Consider the following 16,798-nt stretch of genomic DNA (forward strand, 5'->3'; position numbering starts at 1 on the left):
AGAGCAACTCAGCCTAAATTCTGCCTTTGGAAAAAAGTGCACAAATCCAATGAAGCAAAAAGAGCCTTGTGCTTGTTTACCGGAAGGAATAATTTGGGGAAAAAATTAATAGCATAGCTACAAGTTAAATTGAAAACAGTGGAGCATTGATAAATGCTGAGAATTAGTCTTCCAGGCCTAAACAGCTGATAAACGGTAGAACTGTGAAAGCAAATACCTTTCCTTAAATCAGATATATTTAGTTAATCTCTTATTATTTGACAGCCTATTGATTTTTATTCACTTTTTATATTTCCTTGAGTGATAAAATAGTTCTTTTTCTCAGCTAGTTATTAACTGACTATATACAAAGTTCCGGGATTTGTTGAAAATTCTGTTTTCCTGCTAATTTACTTTAGCTGCCTTTATGTGGGGATGGGAAGGGGATGGAGGGGGACATCATTAAACCACAAAAGTAAAATCCCATGTGATATTTGCTCATGTCTACCTATCTCATCTTGTATATGGGATGGACTTCCATGTATGCAACACTTGTTACAATACTGACAATATGGCCATCATTTAAATATCAGAATGAATAATCTATACAGAGTTAGTTATTATTTATTTTTCATGAAATTACTATTTTCTTATTAGAGTAGCCCTAGAAAAACTTCTGCATATATTTACCTGCTACATAACAAAATTTAAATCAAATGAGTTTTCCAGTCTGGAATTTTAGTTTGATTTCAAAAAAAAGATAGAGTGAATATGTTATATGATGGAAGATTTGTTTTAATTGCCTTTTTAAAAATTACTGCAAAACATTGAAAAAGACTTTTTTCTTAGAGTGTCTAATACTTGTTTGGAAAAGAACAAAGCTGCCAGCCATGGAATCTCTTTTTCTAAAAACAGAGCTATATTTATATTTTTTTAATCACCCACGTAGCAGGACTCAAGTTTATTCACAATCACATTCATTTAATCCGGCCTAAGGGAAAAAACTCTCCTTGTCTATGTAAGTTCATGTGAAACAGCAAGGCTTCTCTCTAGGCCACTGAGAGTTTCATTAACCTCCTGCCGATACTATCTGATGGGTAGACGCATACCTCTCTTCCTGACCTGTTCCCCTCAAATAAGGTAGAACATTTATAGAAGCCAAATGCATCACATTTTCTCCATTCAGCCTGTGACTAGACACACAAAACAAAGTGAACCAAAGCAAACCACATTATCAGAACAATGAATGTTTTTTCTGAGATCCTTAAGAATAACTTCTAAATTCTAATTCTTCCTCAATTTTTCTTGATCCAAAATAGAATATATATTTTGATTTTCATGAAATAATTCTATTAGGCATTATATTATAAAATAATTAAGAGAGTGTTTTTGTTTGTTCTTTACTGATTATTAAAGTGTCACTTTTCATTGCAGAAAATTTGGGGTGAGTGCGGAAGCATAAAGAACAATATGCAGTCCAAATCAATCATAATCCCACTACCTACAGATAGCTATTTGTTGTATTTCTTACCAGTTTTTTTACATTAACATTTTAATATATATATATATACATACAAACATTATATGTTTTTCTCAAATTAAGATCACAATGAATATACAAATTTTTTTCTTTTTTTTCACGCAACATTAAGCATTTCCCTGGTCATTAAAGTCACGTAATGATTGTTAAACATTCAGTCATATGGATTATTGGTGCTTACCAATACTAACACCTCAAGAACTTTGCGAAAATGTAGATACACTGCCCTAATTCTGATACAGCAGAAGATTCTGATACAGCAAGTTTAGCCCTGAGCGTCTGTATTTGTAATAAGTGGTTCTGACACTCAGATCAAGCTTGAAAACCACTGCTGTACACGAAAGTCTACTTACTTCTCCCTTTCTGTTGGGCATATAAATTGCTTTCAGCGTTTTGCTATATAAATATACTATAACATTTATTATGTTACTCTGTCAACATCACTGATTAATTTCTTAGGATTGATTCCTCATAGAGGAATTATTATCAATAATTTTCAATATTGTCAATAATTTTCAAGGGTAAGAATTGTTTTTAAGTTTTTGTTGTACAAAACCATATTATTTTCTTTCCTGGTTTAAATTCTATTTTCAGTGTATTAGGACATTAAATCCTTGACTGTATTGAATATTATCCTTACTTTTATCTTTGCCAATATGAATAGCAAAAAAATGAATTTGCATTTCTTTAATTCACATTAGTTTAATTCCAAGTAAGGTTGAATTATTTTTATATGATTTTGTACTTCTTCCTGCATAAATTATCTACCAATATCCTTTGCAGGTTTTAAAGGATTTTCTTATGTGTTTTACACAATTGCATGTTGATTCACATAATTTTTCAGTTTTTAAAAAATATATTAAAATGTATTAGGACTACAAAAAAACTTTCTAGCATCATTCAGGTAAATATTCTGGACATTTTAACACCTGATCTTTAAATTTTATAGAGAGTTTAGTATGAAGAGAACACTCAAGTTAAAAGAGTACAGGCCTAAAACTAAAGAGACTTTCTCATGTGTATATAATTAATGGATCCTTTTTTATAAGGATAATAAAGCATTAGCAAAATTACACAGTAGTTTAGACAAATAAAATCCATTAGGTCCATATATTATTGATATCAGGGACAATAATGAAGTGTTCAACCTACTAAGTGAAATGTAATTGAATTTGTTTTAACCAGACTAAATATAATATTGGAAACTATTTATTCTACAAATTATATATACCCTGAATATCTTGTGTGCAAACAATGACTAAGTCTAAGGCTTGTATATCAGTCCTTTACAATAATATTCTCAAATCCAGGAAATCATAAGAATACTTTACTAAACAAACTTTTAAAAATTTCTCTGTTTATATAGGTAAACATTTCATCAGATGTAAACTTTAATATCTCACCAACAGAAAAAATTATACTATAAGAATTATGGTCTAGAAGTAAATACAATGAGTGAGGCATAAAGTAAACATAAAAGCATATCTAAATCTATAGAATTTAATGATAAATTATTTACGGAAATATAGAGAGTAAGAGATAAATATCTTAGCTTAAATTAAGCATGGTTTCAACAAGAAAATCTTAATTTGCACTAATTTACCCAAAATTAATAAATGGAAAAAGTTTAGGTCTGTTAATTTCCATTCTAAAGCTTTTGTTTAGTTAACAAAAATGGGTCCCAGATGCTAGGGCAAGGAGAGATGGATTTTCATAGTCTCAAACTCAACTGAATGATTGCAGGAGTAAAAACTCCTGGAATTTTTCCAGAGGTCCTGGAATTTGTCCAGGTGAGCATTTTTGTTCCAGGCCTGAATTAAGTTCTCCATCACCTCACCACTATGAAAAAAGTTATTTGGAGTGGGGTTTTTCTTACCTAGGATTCCCCTAAGTTATAAAAGGAAAAGGCAAATAAGTATGTTACCTGGGTCCTATTGCAGTCTATAAAAGGTCACTGTCAACATACCTGGGCTCTCAAATGTGGTTTATTTACACTTCCAGCAAAAATATGATCACTTATTGTTGTTTCTTCCTCTCTTTCCATTTTTAAATGAAAGCAATCCATTTCGATTGAGTTTATTCTGTAAAAGCTGCATTTAATAGAATGAAAGGAATAATTAATGTAAAAAATAGCCCACAGTATTTTTCTTCTTTCTTTTATCTGCTTGGCAGATTACTATTATGGCTTCTCTGATGCTTAATCAGGACAAGAATATCCTTATCATCAATATGAGTTTCTGACATAGATTTCAAAATCTATGTCTGAAATGTATGAAGGGAATTCCAAAGTAATAGTAAAATGTGCTGCAGCAAGGATCTGCTGTCTATGTGCCTTATTTACCTGACTCCTTATGACTTCCTTAGGCTTGCTTGTAATTATTCCTTCAGGGTTCCTTTTTCTTTTTGCCTGGATAAAAAATACTTTTTAAACTAGTCTAGAAAACTGAGTAAAGTAACTTTATGTATATTTTAAAAGTCAGTTGATGATTCTTATTAATAACATGTAAAAGTGATGCATTCTATAAAATAGAACAGATGTTCAAATAGTCCTTACAGATGTGGTTTATGCTGCATTTTAAATAGCAATCTAAGGATGCCTTTAGACTTAAACTGATTACATAGAGAAATTACATCTTTAGTCAGACAATTGTAGAAAATAGCAGGCACTTTTAATAGGCAAAGAAATTTTGAAATCCTAAAGACTGTCTCTAAATATTAATTACAAAGTGCCTTCATTAAAGTAAAATTTTACTTCATTAAGTAAAAGTAAATTTTACATGTGATAGTATTATGTGAATTCTATTGAAGGACCACAGGAAAATGTGGATTGTGAACTGGGCGGTGACTTACCTACGGGTCAAGTATATTATATTAACCAAATATAGATACATACACACACATATATAAGGATAGCAGTGTGAAACGGAACTGTTTTTACATGGCCTATTAGATGTTGTTAGAAAGACAATGTCTTAGAATAACTTTGTAGAAAGCTTTATTCCAAACAGTTTTCTCAACATAAAGCTTTTTTTCCTTATCCATTTTTTAATTTTGCTTTTTTGTTTTCTATTGTGCTGTGAAACTGTCTTTAGATATGTTTATCTTTAGAAACTGTCTTTAGATATACTAGATGGCTAGTAACCATGTTAAATAACCCTCTCATGAAATGATTTTAGTTTTATCAAAGGAATGGTCTAAACCAACATATAAAATAATTGGGATACCACTTTATTGGAAAAAAATCTAATAGAAATGTTTAAGACTAAAGTGGATTATAAAACTAATTTTCTCCAAAATAGAAAACTTTAGTTGTTAGCTTCACTTCATTGAAAGACAAATATATTTAGCTTCTTATGGACGTAAAATAAATTAAAACAACCCTTTTCTCCCAACAGCATTTTAAAAAAATAGATGACTCTAGCTTCACTGAATATTCGTTCATCCCTAGATTTCAGTCTGGTCCTTTTGGTGATTAAACTGACAACTTGGTATTGTTCACTTCAGGAAGTATATTAATTATTTTACACCACTAACATGGGACTTACTTGGAAATGTGGGGACAGCTAATTATTTACTTAGCATTTAATAAATGGTAGTCTAACTTTTAAAAAGTGTTAATCCTGCGCTTCCCTGGTGGCGCAGTGGTTGAGAGTCCGCCTGCTGATGCAGGGGACACGGATTCGTTTCCCGGTCCGGGAAGATCCCACATGCCGCGGAGCGGCTGGGCCCGTGAGCCGTGGCCGCTGAGCCTGAGCGTCCGGAGCCTGTGCTCCGGAACGGGAGAGGCCGCAACAGTGAGAGGCCCGCGTACCGCAAAAAAAAAAAAAAAAAAAAAAAAAAAAGTGTTAATCCTCTCAAAGTGTGTGGTTTACTCATGGGAAATGTTTACTCTCCAAGTGGATCAGACCATTACAACACTGGAAAATGCACATCATTTACCTGAAATATTACAAAAACATTTTAAAAGAATAAATACATTAATAGGCTGATTTGTGGTGAAATGTGACATTTTATTAATCAACTAAATGATATTTCACTTGCAAATCAATGTTCAAATGCTACTCATTAACATGAGGTTGCTTTGTTTTATGGGAGGCAAAACCCATGACACATTTTTTTAATCCTTTTAGAGAATAATTAGAATGTGCTACCCTTATTCCCCTAAAGAGATAAACATGGAGGAAATCTAATCTAGTGTTTGTTTGCGAAGTCCATATCAAATGCAGCATGACTTCCTGTGGTTTAATTACATAGTTTAAACAGTCAAATTGGATATATGATCCTGGTTTCTAAATAGCATCTAGTGACTTTAAGAATCAACACGAAATTCAAATATAAGCTCCCTGAGAGCTGCTACTACATTTCTCTTGACTATTCTATGACTTCCAGCCCAGGAAACTGAACCAACACAAATAATAAAAGGAATAATAATTAAGCCATACTCTTTGTTGTCAGAAAATCTGTACACAAAAATTAGTGGCTGATTTGTTTACACAATTATGTTTTTCCTTCTGGGAATGAATTTTCATTTGTCTCTTACGGGCGGTTGACATTCTTAGAGGCAAAGGAATTCAAGACGCAATTCTTTGTCAATTACTAGTAAATTCAAGTTTATTACTGTTTTGCAAAAAAAAAAAAAATCCATGTAATTGGTTGATGTTGATGTCAGTTACTTGACAAGAAATGAACTGTGAAAGTGAACAACACCAAATGCTACAGGTTTAATACACTTTGAAGGAAACTACAATTGCCTGGTGGAAGGGGCTGCAGGATGACAAAATGAGAGGTTTATTTAGCGTCTGGGAGAAGCTTATAAAAGAGCTTAAATCCTCATTCCTTCTAACATCTTAACAGCTGTGCAGTTTCTTACAAAATATGTTTTATCGTTTCAAGAAATGCTGTTAACCTCGCAGTTTTAAAACTGAATGAACAAGGCCTCTTGGACAAATTGAAAAACAAATGGTGGTACGACAAAGGAGAATGTGGCAGCGGGGGAGGTGACTCCAAGGTTAGCCTCAATGTCACCAAAAGCGGGTAAACAGTATGTAAAGTAATAGGTGCATCTGCTGGGAGACATAATTTAGACCTACTAATACCACTGAAGTTGCTAGTCAAGTCCCTTCACAAACTTAAGTATGCAATTACTGTCAAAGCAAAAATATTTGCAAACAATATCAATTTGGGGACACACTAACAAACCTAACTAAAATAGTCACTGAAAATCTCTGGCTCTGAAGAAGTTATGGATCAGACATAGTCCTAGGAACCTCCGTTTTGGAAAGCAGGCTTTTGAAAGAGCAATTAGCGAAGAGGAGAGAGCACAGAGAAGTTCAGTCTGTCTTGTTTTCCTCACGAAAAGAGCTGCCACGAAATGTTTTTAAGTAATAACAATAATCTGACTCCAATAAATCAGGTACCTACCAGAAAGACATTTCTCCACTTAAAACTCTCAGGCTTCCATTAAATAGCAAGTTATATAACAAATCAAAGGTAATCATATGAACTAGACAGTTTTTGCCTTCCATAATGGGTCAAACTAAAGAAATATCCGGCTACAAAAATAAGACCAACTCAGTTTTATCTTTACTGCATCCCTGTCTTATTTCCAGCTTCATAAAATAATGTTTTGCTTTTATTTCTAAGCAGAAGTTATTAACTAGTGTTCCAGAACTCTTCTTCACTGTGGATAGACATAAAGAAAACCAATCCAGTGATGGGAATATTCTGACTGAATTTTCTTTCCTTACATATCTTCAACTGGTATGTAAGAACATTGAAAAATTTTAAATATACACTCTTTATTTAAAATTCTAGAGAATTGCCCAAAACAAGTAGTCCTGCTCATCTTCAGGTTCTTGGTTGGGCTACAAATTCTCTCACTTGCCTGGCCACCAAACCCAGAGAATTATGCTCTGTTTAAAAAGGGTATATCTGTCAAGGAGGCTGCAAACCTCAACCTCTTCCAATGCTGGTAACTTCCCCCTCGATCCTGATCTGAAAAGCCTTTCAAATTCAGCTTACTTGTATATTTCCATCTTATAGACAGCCCTGTTGCAGGAGAAGAAAAAATAAACTTTGCAAAATGAATATTCTGGCCGCAGAAGGAGGCATGAAAAAGGAGGAGACACAGAATTGTGTGGACCCAATTCTGATCATCCATCTCCTATCCTGAGGGAGAATCTGAGTCCCTGGAGAAAAAAAGCAGAGAAAAGCTAGAGAGAGTCATCAGGGATTCTTCTGAGATGGTTCCCCTTTAAGACACCTCCATTCAAGACAGCAACCGTATGTTTTCTTCAGAAGTATTAACTCTTTTATATTTTGGAGCCCCAACTTACCTAGAATGTTCTGATCATTTCCATAAAAATATGAATACGTAAATAATATACACACATAAATAGAAAATTGCTCATTTACACTAATAATCTACTCCTCTATGCAAATTAGAAATGTAAGAAAATGTACTCTAATAAGACCAGAGAAAACAAAACTGAAGATATTCTATTCAATTAGAAAAACTTTGTTTGCAAATTTTTATTTTTATCACAAATATAAACAAAGTATAATATTGCTTAACAGATAAAATTTTCCACAAAAAATGAATAATGAATTCCTGTTTTAGTGTATATTAAAGACTCTTAGACTCTTTCCAGAGAAAAATAAGCAAGCAGAAGCAGAAATGTACACATAATGGAAAAATCTATGTAACAAAAGTCATTTTACTTTACTTAAATAAGGGATTGGACAACTCAATTGAATTTTAATCTGTTTGCATCCAACATTGGTACATAATGGACACCAAATAAATATATGAAGCTAACCTTGTAGTTTTCAAAAATCAAACTGCTTATTCCTGTACTTTCACCTGTTACTTTCACCAAACATGAACTATAAGATGACATTCTAAAATGTTATTTCATATTTTGAGTCATTTTCTAAAATGTTATAAAAATTAACATAAAATGTATGTTAATTACATATATAATTACAGTATGTTCTATTTTCCCTCAGGAATTTTGTTTTCACACTAGAAAAATATTTCTAGTCGGTTGTATATTGATATAATATTTATCACCAATAGAATAGGTAATAATAATAATACCCTACTCTGCATTTATTTTAAAAGGTGGTATTTTAAATGGCCTGACCTAACTTAGAATCAAAGTAAATTACCAGGAGATAGTTGCTGCTTTTAAATTTTTGTTCTGTAGCTCCTTTGGGTGACTGATTTTCTTTTTAAACTTACCCCTTCCATTTGGCCTGATCTTTATCGAAAGAGGTGAAAGGAGGAAAAGCGCTGAATTGGAGGAAGAGGCTGGCTCTTAAGCCTTTGCTAAGTATAAAGCCAAAGCAGAAGAGAAAATTAAATACTGCCAGTTTATCTACAAGGCACATTGTGTGAAATGCACACTCAGTGATCTCAGCACAAGTATACAAATCATCTGGTGTGATCTTGACATAAAGAATCTTAGTAGGAAAAAATTAACTTTCCTAACAGTGATTCATCTGGCAAAGGGGGGAAAGCATGGAAAGCTGTACCACACATGAATATGTTCCAATGAGGGGCTAATTGACCCACCTGTCATTTACAGGATTATAACAAGGAAAGACATCTCCAGCCTTCCATACAGCAGCACATTATTAAAGTTCTGCTTTACCTGGGCTATGCACCAATATCTATGGGTAAAAGAAGAAATACCCACTGTTGATTGATTGATTTAATATAATCAACAACTGAATTATTTGGAGTCACAGTGGCAGCTTCCAGTTCACAAAATAATTAGCCTCCCCACTCAACTGATAGCCATTCCCAGAGCATGACCAAGGCAGCCCTAGGCCAGAGGCTCCACAGAAGAAATAAGGGAAAAGGTCTGGTATGTTAAATGAAATAAAGTGGAAAGGCATGATTTGAGAGGGGATGAATTTGTTTGAAAAATTACTCCTTTGAATGTTATTGTGCTGTGGCCTTTTTTATGGTCATAAGAAATTCATACTCATTCTTGTGAATAAGAGAAATTTACTAATTGGCAATGAACCAATTTAAAAGTTTCATTGCAAAGTCTAAAACTCATATCCCCTTTGATTAATCTGATATGATTTAGTCTGAGCACAAATGATACACAGAATTTTATGCCAATTTTTATGTGAGTTGTTTAATCCAGGTTCTAGTTGGAAATTTTGGCAATACTTGTAATCATCAATGACCCATAATGCTAATAATATCTACAAAATTATTGATTTTTTTCTGTTTGTTTTATACTTTATTCTCCTCCTATATATATAAAAATAGGCATACTCATGGATGTGGATATTCATATTTAAGTCATTTTGTAAATGTTGTTACCAAATAATGAGTTCTTTAGGAATTATAGTAAATCTCACAATACCCAGTTTTTAATTTGGCATTTTGAAGAATACAGTCCATTCCTGACTTTAAAATATGTTATACTTGCAAATGGCCTTCTCCCCAGCCATGGAAACCAATGCAATAATAAAGGGATTATTATGGAACATATGCATTCATAAGCAGGAAAAAATGTTGTAAACAAAGACCAGTAAGGGAAGCTAACCCTTGGAGAAGGACTCTCCTAGTAATGAATTTCTTGCTCAGTGCCTGACATTCCACCAGTTGACCATTAAGCTTGGTTGTTAATAAATATCTATTATTCAAAATTCCAATCTAATCTTATCCTCTAAAACCAGACTACTGGAGTGAATAGCAGAATGGACAAAGAGGCAAGGGGAAAATGAAGCAGGTAGGAGAAATGGTCCTTAAGAAGGAAGAGAGATAAGTCAAAGGCAGTCTTCATTTAATCCAGGGGTCCCCAACCCTGTCTGCAACCTCTTAGGAACCAGGCCACACAGCAGGAGGTGAGCATTGGGCGAGTGATAAGCTGCATCTGCCACTCCCCAGCATTACCACCTGAACCATCCCTCCCCCGACCCCTTGGAAAAATTGTCTTCCATGAAACTGTTCCCTGGTGCCAAAATGGTTGGGGACCGCTGATTTAATCCATATTTTTGGATTCAAAATAGCTGTCCCATCTATAAGAAACTTTAAGGAAACTGCTTTCATTTTCCTTCTCTTTTCAGCATTAAGTCCTCCTCCTCCCCGCACAACCCATGCAAGAAGTACAATATAGACTAATATAAGGTACTTTACACGTGCGTTAAAAAAGGCTTTGGTGAGCTAGCCTGGGGACCTAAAAACCCTTAGTATCAGTTAAACAAAAATGCTTGTTCTGGATTCAGAATAATTTAAATGTAATAATTTTACAGAGCCCCTACCCTGAGTCAGATATCCTTGTAAATATTTTACAAAGATGAATGAGATGTGGCTTCTATTCTCAAGGAGTTCACAGTTCACCAACCAACCCTCAGGTGTAGTTTTGTAACAATCATTTCATAAATGGAAGTGGGGGATGTAATGTGGGGGTGGGGAGGTTATAGACAGTAAAATCTAGATTAACTGGGGCTAACCAAGGACCCCAATTAACCATAATCCTCACCCCACACCCAAACTCAGGTTTTTAGTACAAAGCATTAAATCATGCTGACATTAGATTTTAATCCAAAAAACAATATAATATTTTATGAATGTGGCAAGTGCATATGCTTAAATTGAACAATAAACCTTGTAAGATCTTTTGACATTGATACAAAAATTTAATTGAATTCAGAAACCAGATAAACAAAAACTTATATTTTAGAAACTTTTTTCAGAAAAACAGTACCAAAAAAAATGGATTTTAGTTTAACTGTTAATCAGAAAACTCAATTAACCAGAAACCCCTATTTCCTAAGTCTTCTGTTGTTAATATTTTCAATTACACAGACCATTACAAACCCTGATTCAGGTACTTCCTAGCTGACTAGATGGGTTAACCTCTCTGTGCTTTGGTTTCCTCATTTGTAAAATACAGGTGATAATAGTAACTAAACATGTAAAATATTTTTAATAGTCCCTGGTACATAGTGAGTGCTCAGTAAATGTTAGGAATCATCATCACCATAATTATTAATGCATTACCTAGTTGTGTAGATAGGTTCATAGAATTAATCCCTTGGTAACCAAATAAATGTATGCTGTGTTTCTCCAAATGCACTCAATATTTCCTAGAAGAAGTGAAGCATTAGGAGATACAGCCAGACAAAATGATTGTGGCAGCCTTAAAAATGTCAAGAGGAATGCAAGGAGTCTCTCTCCGAATGTAAAAGCAAAAAGAAACGAAAACCAAACAACCACAAAAACAGTAACAACAGAAGATCCTAGGCATTACTGCTTCCCATCCATCTTTTTAGGCTTTATTCTACACACACAGAGGTTAACATGGGAATGAAAGCCAGAAGAATTCTTAGGTTCCTCAGAACACTGACACTGACTGACAAGTGAAACTTTCCTCTCTGAGACTCCTTGTATAATATTTAGTATTGAAGGACTCAAAGACAGTAGAAAAGAAAAATGGAATTTTATAGTATGAGGAGTTTGTCTGTTTATAAAAATCTTGGTTACCCCTAACCTATCATGTATTTGTTCTAAGAATTTATAGACTATATTATAATTACTGCACTTTATACTTAGAATATATTCATATGGTAGACTCAAGATAGATGAAAATTATTTCTGGTGATATTATTTAAGTTAAATACTGCAATTCAGAAGGAAAATATCAGCATGGGCTTATACTTTAAACTAATGATTTACATATTTGTCTTATAAGGACTTTCCTCTGCATGAGGTGGCCCTTTGTCAGTAACACCTGACTCACCTTCCTCTTTCAATTAGGTCTTGGATGAGAGTGGCAAAGGAGTCAATTTAATGATGGATACTGTAGCCATACATTTAAGGCATAGAGTAAAATTCCACTAGCTGAATCATAATGCCGGCAAGAAATGAAACCAGTCCTACCTAGCTTCTATTTTAAGCCTGTCAACCTATAGCCACTTCCATTAATTTTGAAAGAAAAAAAGGAGCTTCTGGACTTTGAATGACTCCACGTTTATGGTGGGAAAACTGAAAATGCTCAAGAAACCCAATCCAGGCTAATAGTTTTGGATTCACAGTAATTGCATACATTTTATTTAAAAATCGTCCCTAGCAGTATGTGCCTGTTACCTAAAGCGATGGAGCAGGCCCCAGTTTTATGTCTGATTTGAAACCTGGGCCTACAGTACAAGACATAACACCTACTGTGGCCTCTGCTCTGTCACTTTGCCATGCGATTCTAATGTAGTTTTACTTGAATAACATAAAATAACATATATAATGTTATTTATGTTATTTTCCACGTGAAGAACTCCTGTAAACCTTGCCGTTTTGAAACTCAGTGAGGCAGGCGTCTTAGACAAGCTGAAAAACAAATGGTGGTACGATAAAGGTGAATGTGGACCCAAGGACTCTGGAAGCAAGGTCAGTCGCTGCAGTTCGGGGCCTCCTCTTGTGCTCACAAAGCAGTAAATGGGAGCAATTGTCAAGAGTATATGGAAACAGTAAAAACTAAATGTTTCTCTATACACTGCCTAAACTAGAAGCTAATGTCATAGATTTAAGCCAAAGGGAGTAGCTTCTCAGAAAATTGCAAACTGCTCCCCAATATTAAGGCTTTTAAATAAACAAATTAACTGTAAAAATATATAAAATAATAAAATTCCTATATTATTCTCAAATATACGTACCACTAATAAAAATAGTGCTTTTGGATTTGGTTTTTGTTTGTTTTGGAGGCAAAGACCATGAAATGTATTATTTCAAGAACTGATATATTCTCAGAACAGGAAATGGGGAATTGATCAGCAGTCATCTACAGAAAGAATATTTTAAATATTAAATATATTTTATTCAGGAGTTCAGTCTTTTGTCACCATTTTGCCAAGCATTCCACTTTAGTTTGAAGATGACCTATTATATTTTTGTTCTGATAAACAGAGTAAACCTTCCAATTCTGTTCTAGCAAAATTATTTTAATAAATCAATGTTTATGAATAATATCTTCAGCTTCTAAGATCTCATTCATGAATTTTTTTTTAGAACAATGCAGGAACCTATAGGCCTGATCATGTTGAGTACAAATGAAAATAGTGTTACAAACAGTTATATTTTCATTTAAAGAAAAAAATGTAACAATTTATCAGTGAATCTAAACACCTGCACAAATTAATAGGACATAATGCCTGAAAGGCATTGTTGAGGATTCTTGAAATCTTCATTTATTTTTTCCTGTATCTTCTTTTAGAAAGAAAAAAATTATTGGTTATTCTACGACATTAAATAAGTGACTTACATATATAAGAGAACCTCAGTTAATTTAAGAAAGAGACAAAGTAATGTTAACTGATCTCTATTCAGGCTTCTCCCCGTGTTTTAATCACTTTTGTCTGCCTTTGAACCAGAGTGGAATGAGAAAAGCTTGGCCAAATAATGAAATAGCTATTTCAAGCCCTTATGTAAAGTTAGAGAAGCAAAAGTACTTAATGAGTGATTATTTTTAAAATGAAGTTACCCTAAATTTTTGGTCCAATCAGTTGATGTTATGGCTAAGAGAACAGTGTACATAGTAATTTTTAAAATTAAACCTTCTCCTAATAAAACTATTTAAGCTTGCACAAAACACACTGCTGACCATGGGGCATCCTTCAGGTAGTCTACCCAAAATACTTATTCAAATAATGTTATATAACATATATTTACAATTTATGAAAAATTATGAATTCTTGTTACAATTTTAATTGCAATTATATGCTTCCATATTTCAGACTATTTCTGAATTTATTATGAAATAATGTGTATTCTAAATCTCTGGAGAATAATATGTCTAAAATATTAACTGATCAAGCATTTTTAAGCGAAATGGAATCATATTTTAAAGTCAATAAAAATAGTTATAAATCTGTCCATAAATAATTTAGTTCTCAACTGACCGTGGAAACATTTGTATATTTTTAAAGTACCTTTTTAAAAAGTTTCCAATGTGTTGCATATATAGTTATTCCTAAATAGTATATAATATGTTAAAGTGACACTTTCCAGGAGATTTCTTAAACAGATGTGACTAAAAGAACAAATAACATATACCCTAGCACACTATTTGCATGTATTTGGTAAAGTCATGATGAACAAAATGTGAAACTGCTAGCTTAAAGTCCCTTAGTTCTTTAAGTAGGAAGCATGCAGTTAAATTTATTCAAAAGAAATATCAAACATTAAAAATGTTTTAATGGAGGGAAAGCCAAAAGAGGTTTCCTTCACATGTAATTGGGTTTTTAAAATGTCATTTTCAAACTTAACAATAATAAGCCCACTTCTGCCTATGCTTATATATGGCTAAGTATAGTGGTTTTCATTGTATATTTAGCAATGATAAATGTTATAGATTTTATTGAATGTAATTACACACAATTTATTGGTAATCATCATAACTTCACTTCTGCCAAGACCTATAAGCTTTATGTTTAAATCCATAAAGCTACACCAGTGACTTATACATGTTAAATAATTTCAGGTTAAATTAAGCATTTACTTTAATTAGCTGTTTGGATTTCATGTGTTCTTTCATCTTCTGGATGTGACTTTGCACAGTTAACTCAAGTGTCTTTATCCCCCCCAGGACAAGACGAGTGCCTTGAGCCTGAGCAACGTAGCAGGCGTCTTCTACATTCTGGTTGGCGGCTTGGGCTTGGCAATGCTGGTGGCTTTGATAGAGTTCTGTTACAAGTCCAGGGCAGAAGCGAAGAGAATGAAGGTGGCAAAGAGTGCACAGACTTTTAACCCAACTTCCTCGCAGAATACCCAGAATTTAGCAACCTATAGAGAAGGTTACAACGTATATGGAACCGAAAGTATTAAAATTTAGGGGTAGGACTTAGGGCCTACTACAGTGAGTGGGTGATGCATTCTGTAAATGCAGTGTTGTGACCTGTCTGTGGTGGTATTGCTTGCTTCTAATTTACAGCTTTACATTTTTGAAAACTTCAGTGCACTGTTCAGTTTTCTCTGGCTGCAGATGTACTGTTCGAAACTTTATGTTGCCAATAGATATCTGCATTGAAAGTGTTCAAAAGACTAAAACAAACTTCCAGAATTGCTCTGTAAAATGTTTTAAACAGTATATTCTACCTGAAAATTGGGAGAAATTTGAAATTAGATCTGGGTTTCCTTGTACACAGAACAGGCTAATCTTCTCTGGAACAAACTAGTTTTAAGGTAAATGCTAACAAAGTAAGCATAAAACCTGTTTCAAATGATCAAAGCCTAGACAGTTGCCTATTTTTAATAAGGTTGTGTTGTTTTCTGAGAAAATATATGTAAAATCTCCAAGGCACATAGTAAGCACTCAGTGAATTTTAGCTCCTATTCTAATTTGTTTTATATACATTAGCCATCTTTCTATATTTTTAAAGAGTGAAACCCTGCTATTTGTTCATCTGGCAGTAGTCCTTGAGTCAGACCTTTAGGCAGGAGTGATCATCAGAATATTGACTACAATCCACATTTATTAGATGAAATTCAACTTTTATTTTCACAGCATCACTAAGGTGAACAGGCATTTTAGGCAATTTCTCCATCAAAGATGTCAGCAATATATGTTCATTAGGAGAGACACAGTAAAAATAAAAATTGCAGTGAGTATTTATTGACTTTTGTTTTCATTTCAATTGCTTTTAAGTAAGCCAGATCAGTCCCACTTACACCCTTTCATCATGTGACAATAAAAAATTATAAGCATTCAGTAAAATATAGGATGGAGGTCATTTTTTTTAAGACTAAATGTCTAGTACTTTTTCCCTCTGATAATAGAAAATCGTTTTAAAATAAGATCTGGAAGCATTTGTTGTTGCTTTTCTTAAAGTCGGGTATCTAAATTCCATTTTCTGAAATTATATATAATGGCCATTCTATTAACAATGATAAATGAAACTTTGAACTCCCAAGAGACACTTAGTGCTTGAGGCACCCTAGAGTCAAACCCAATATAATTTTTATAAGAATAAGATGTATACCTGAGGTTATGCCAGGTAAACATGCTTGATTTTGATATTTATTTGTAAAAAAAACTATTGAGGGAGTTCCCTGGTGGCCTAGTGGTTAGGATTACGGGCTTTCACAGCTGTGGCCCAGGTTCAGTCCCTGGTCAGGAAACTGAGATCTCACAAGCCTGGTGGCATGGCCAAAAAAAAAAGCTATTGAAATACTTGTTAGTCTCTTAAAGCAAAGAGCAAAAGCCATCCCTCTTTAACCAAGATCTAATTGCTTTTATCCATAATCTAGAAATCAGTGACTGAGTA

General features: G+C 33.5%; 1 protein-coding gene across 1 annotated transcript in view; it reads left to right on the forward strand.

The window, feature by feature from the left end:
* Nucleotides 1-16,798, forward strand: part of GRIA4 (glutamate ionotropic receptor AMPA type subunit 4) — a 509,744-nt gene that overhangs the window by 489,774 nt on the left and 3,172 nt on the right. The window contains exons 15-16 of the mRNA XM_060157932.1: nucleotides 6,413-6,527; nucleotides 15,121-15,255. Of these exons, the coding sequence (XP_060013915.1) occupies nucleotides 6,413-6,527; nucleotides 15,121-15,255 (250 nt within the window). The remainder of the gene's footprint in view (nucleotides 1-6,412; nucleotides 6,528-15,120; nucleotides 15,256-16,798) is intronic.

This window comes from Lagenorhynchus albirostris, chromosome 9, assembly GCF_949774975.1.
Source record: "Lagenorhynchus albirostris chromosome 9, mLagAlb1.1, whole genome shotgun sequence".
NCBI classification, from domain to species: domain Eukaryota; kingdom Metazoa; phylum Chordata; class Mammalia; order Artiodactyla; family Delphinidae; genus Lagenorhynchus; species Lagenorhynchus albirostris.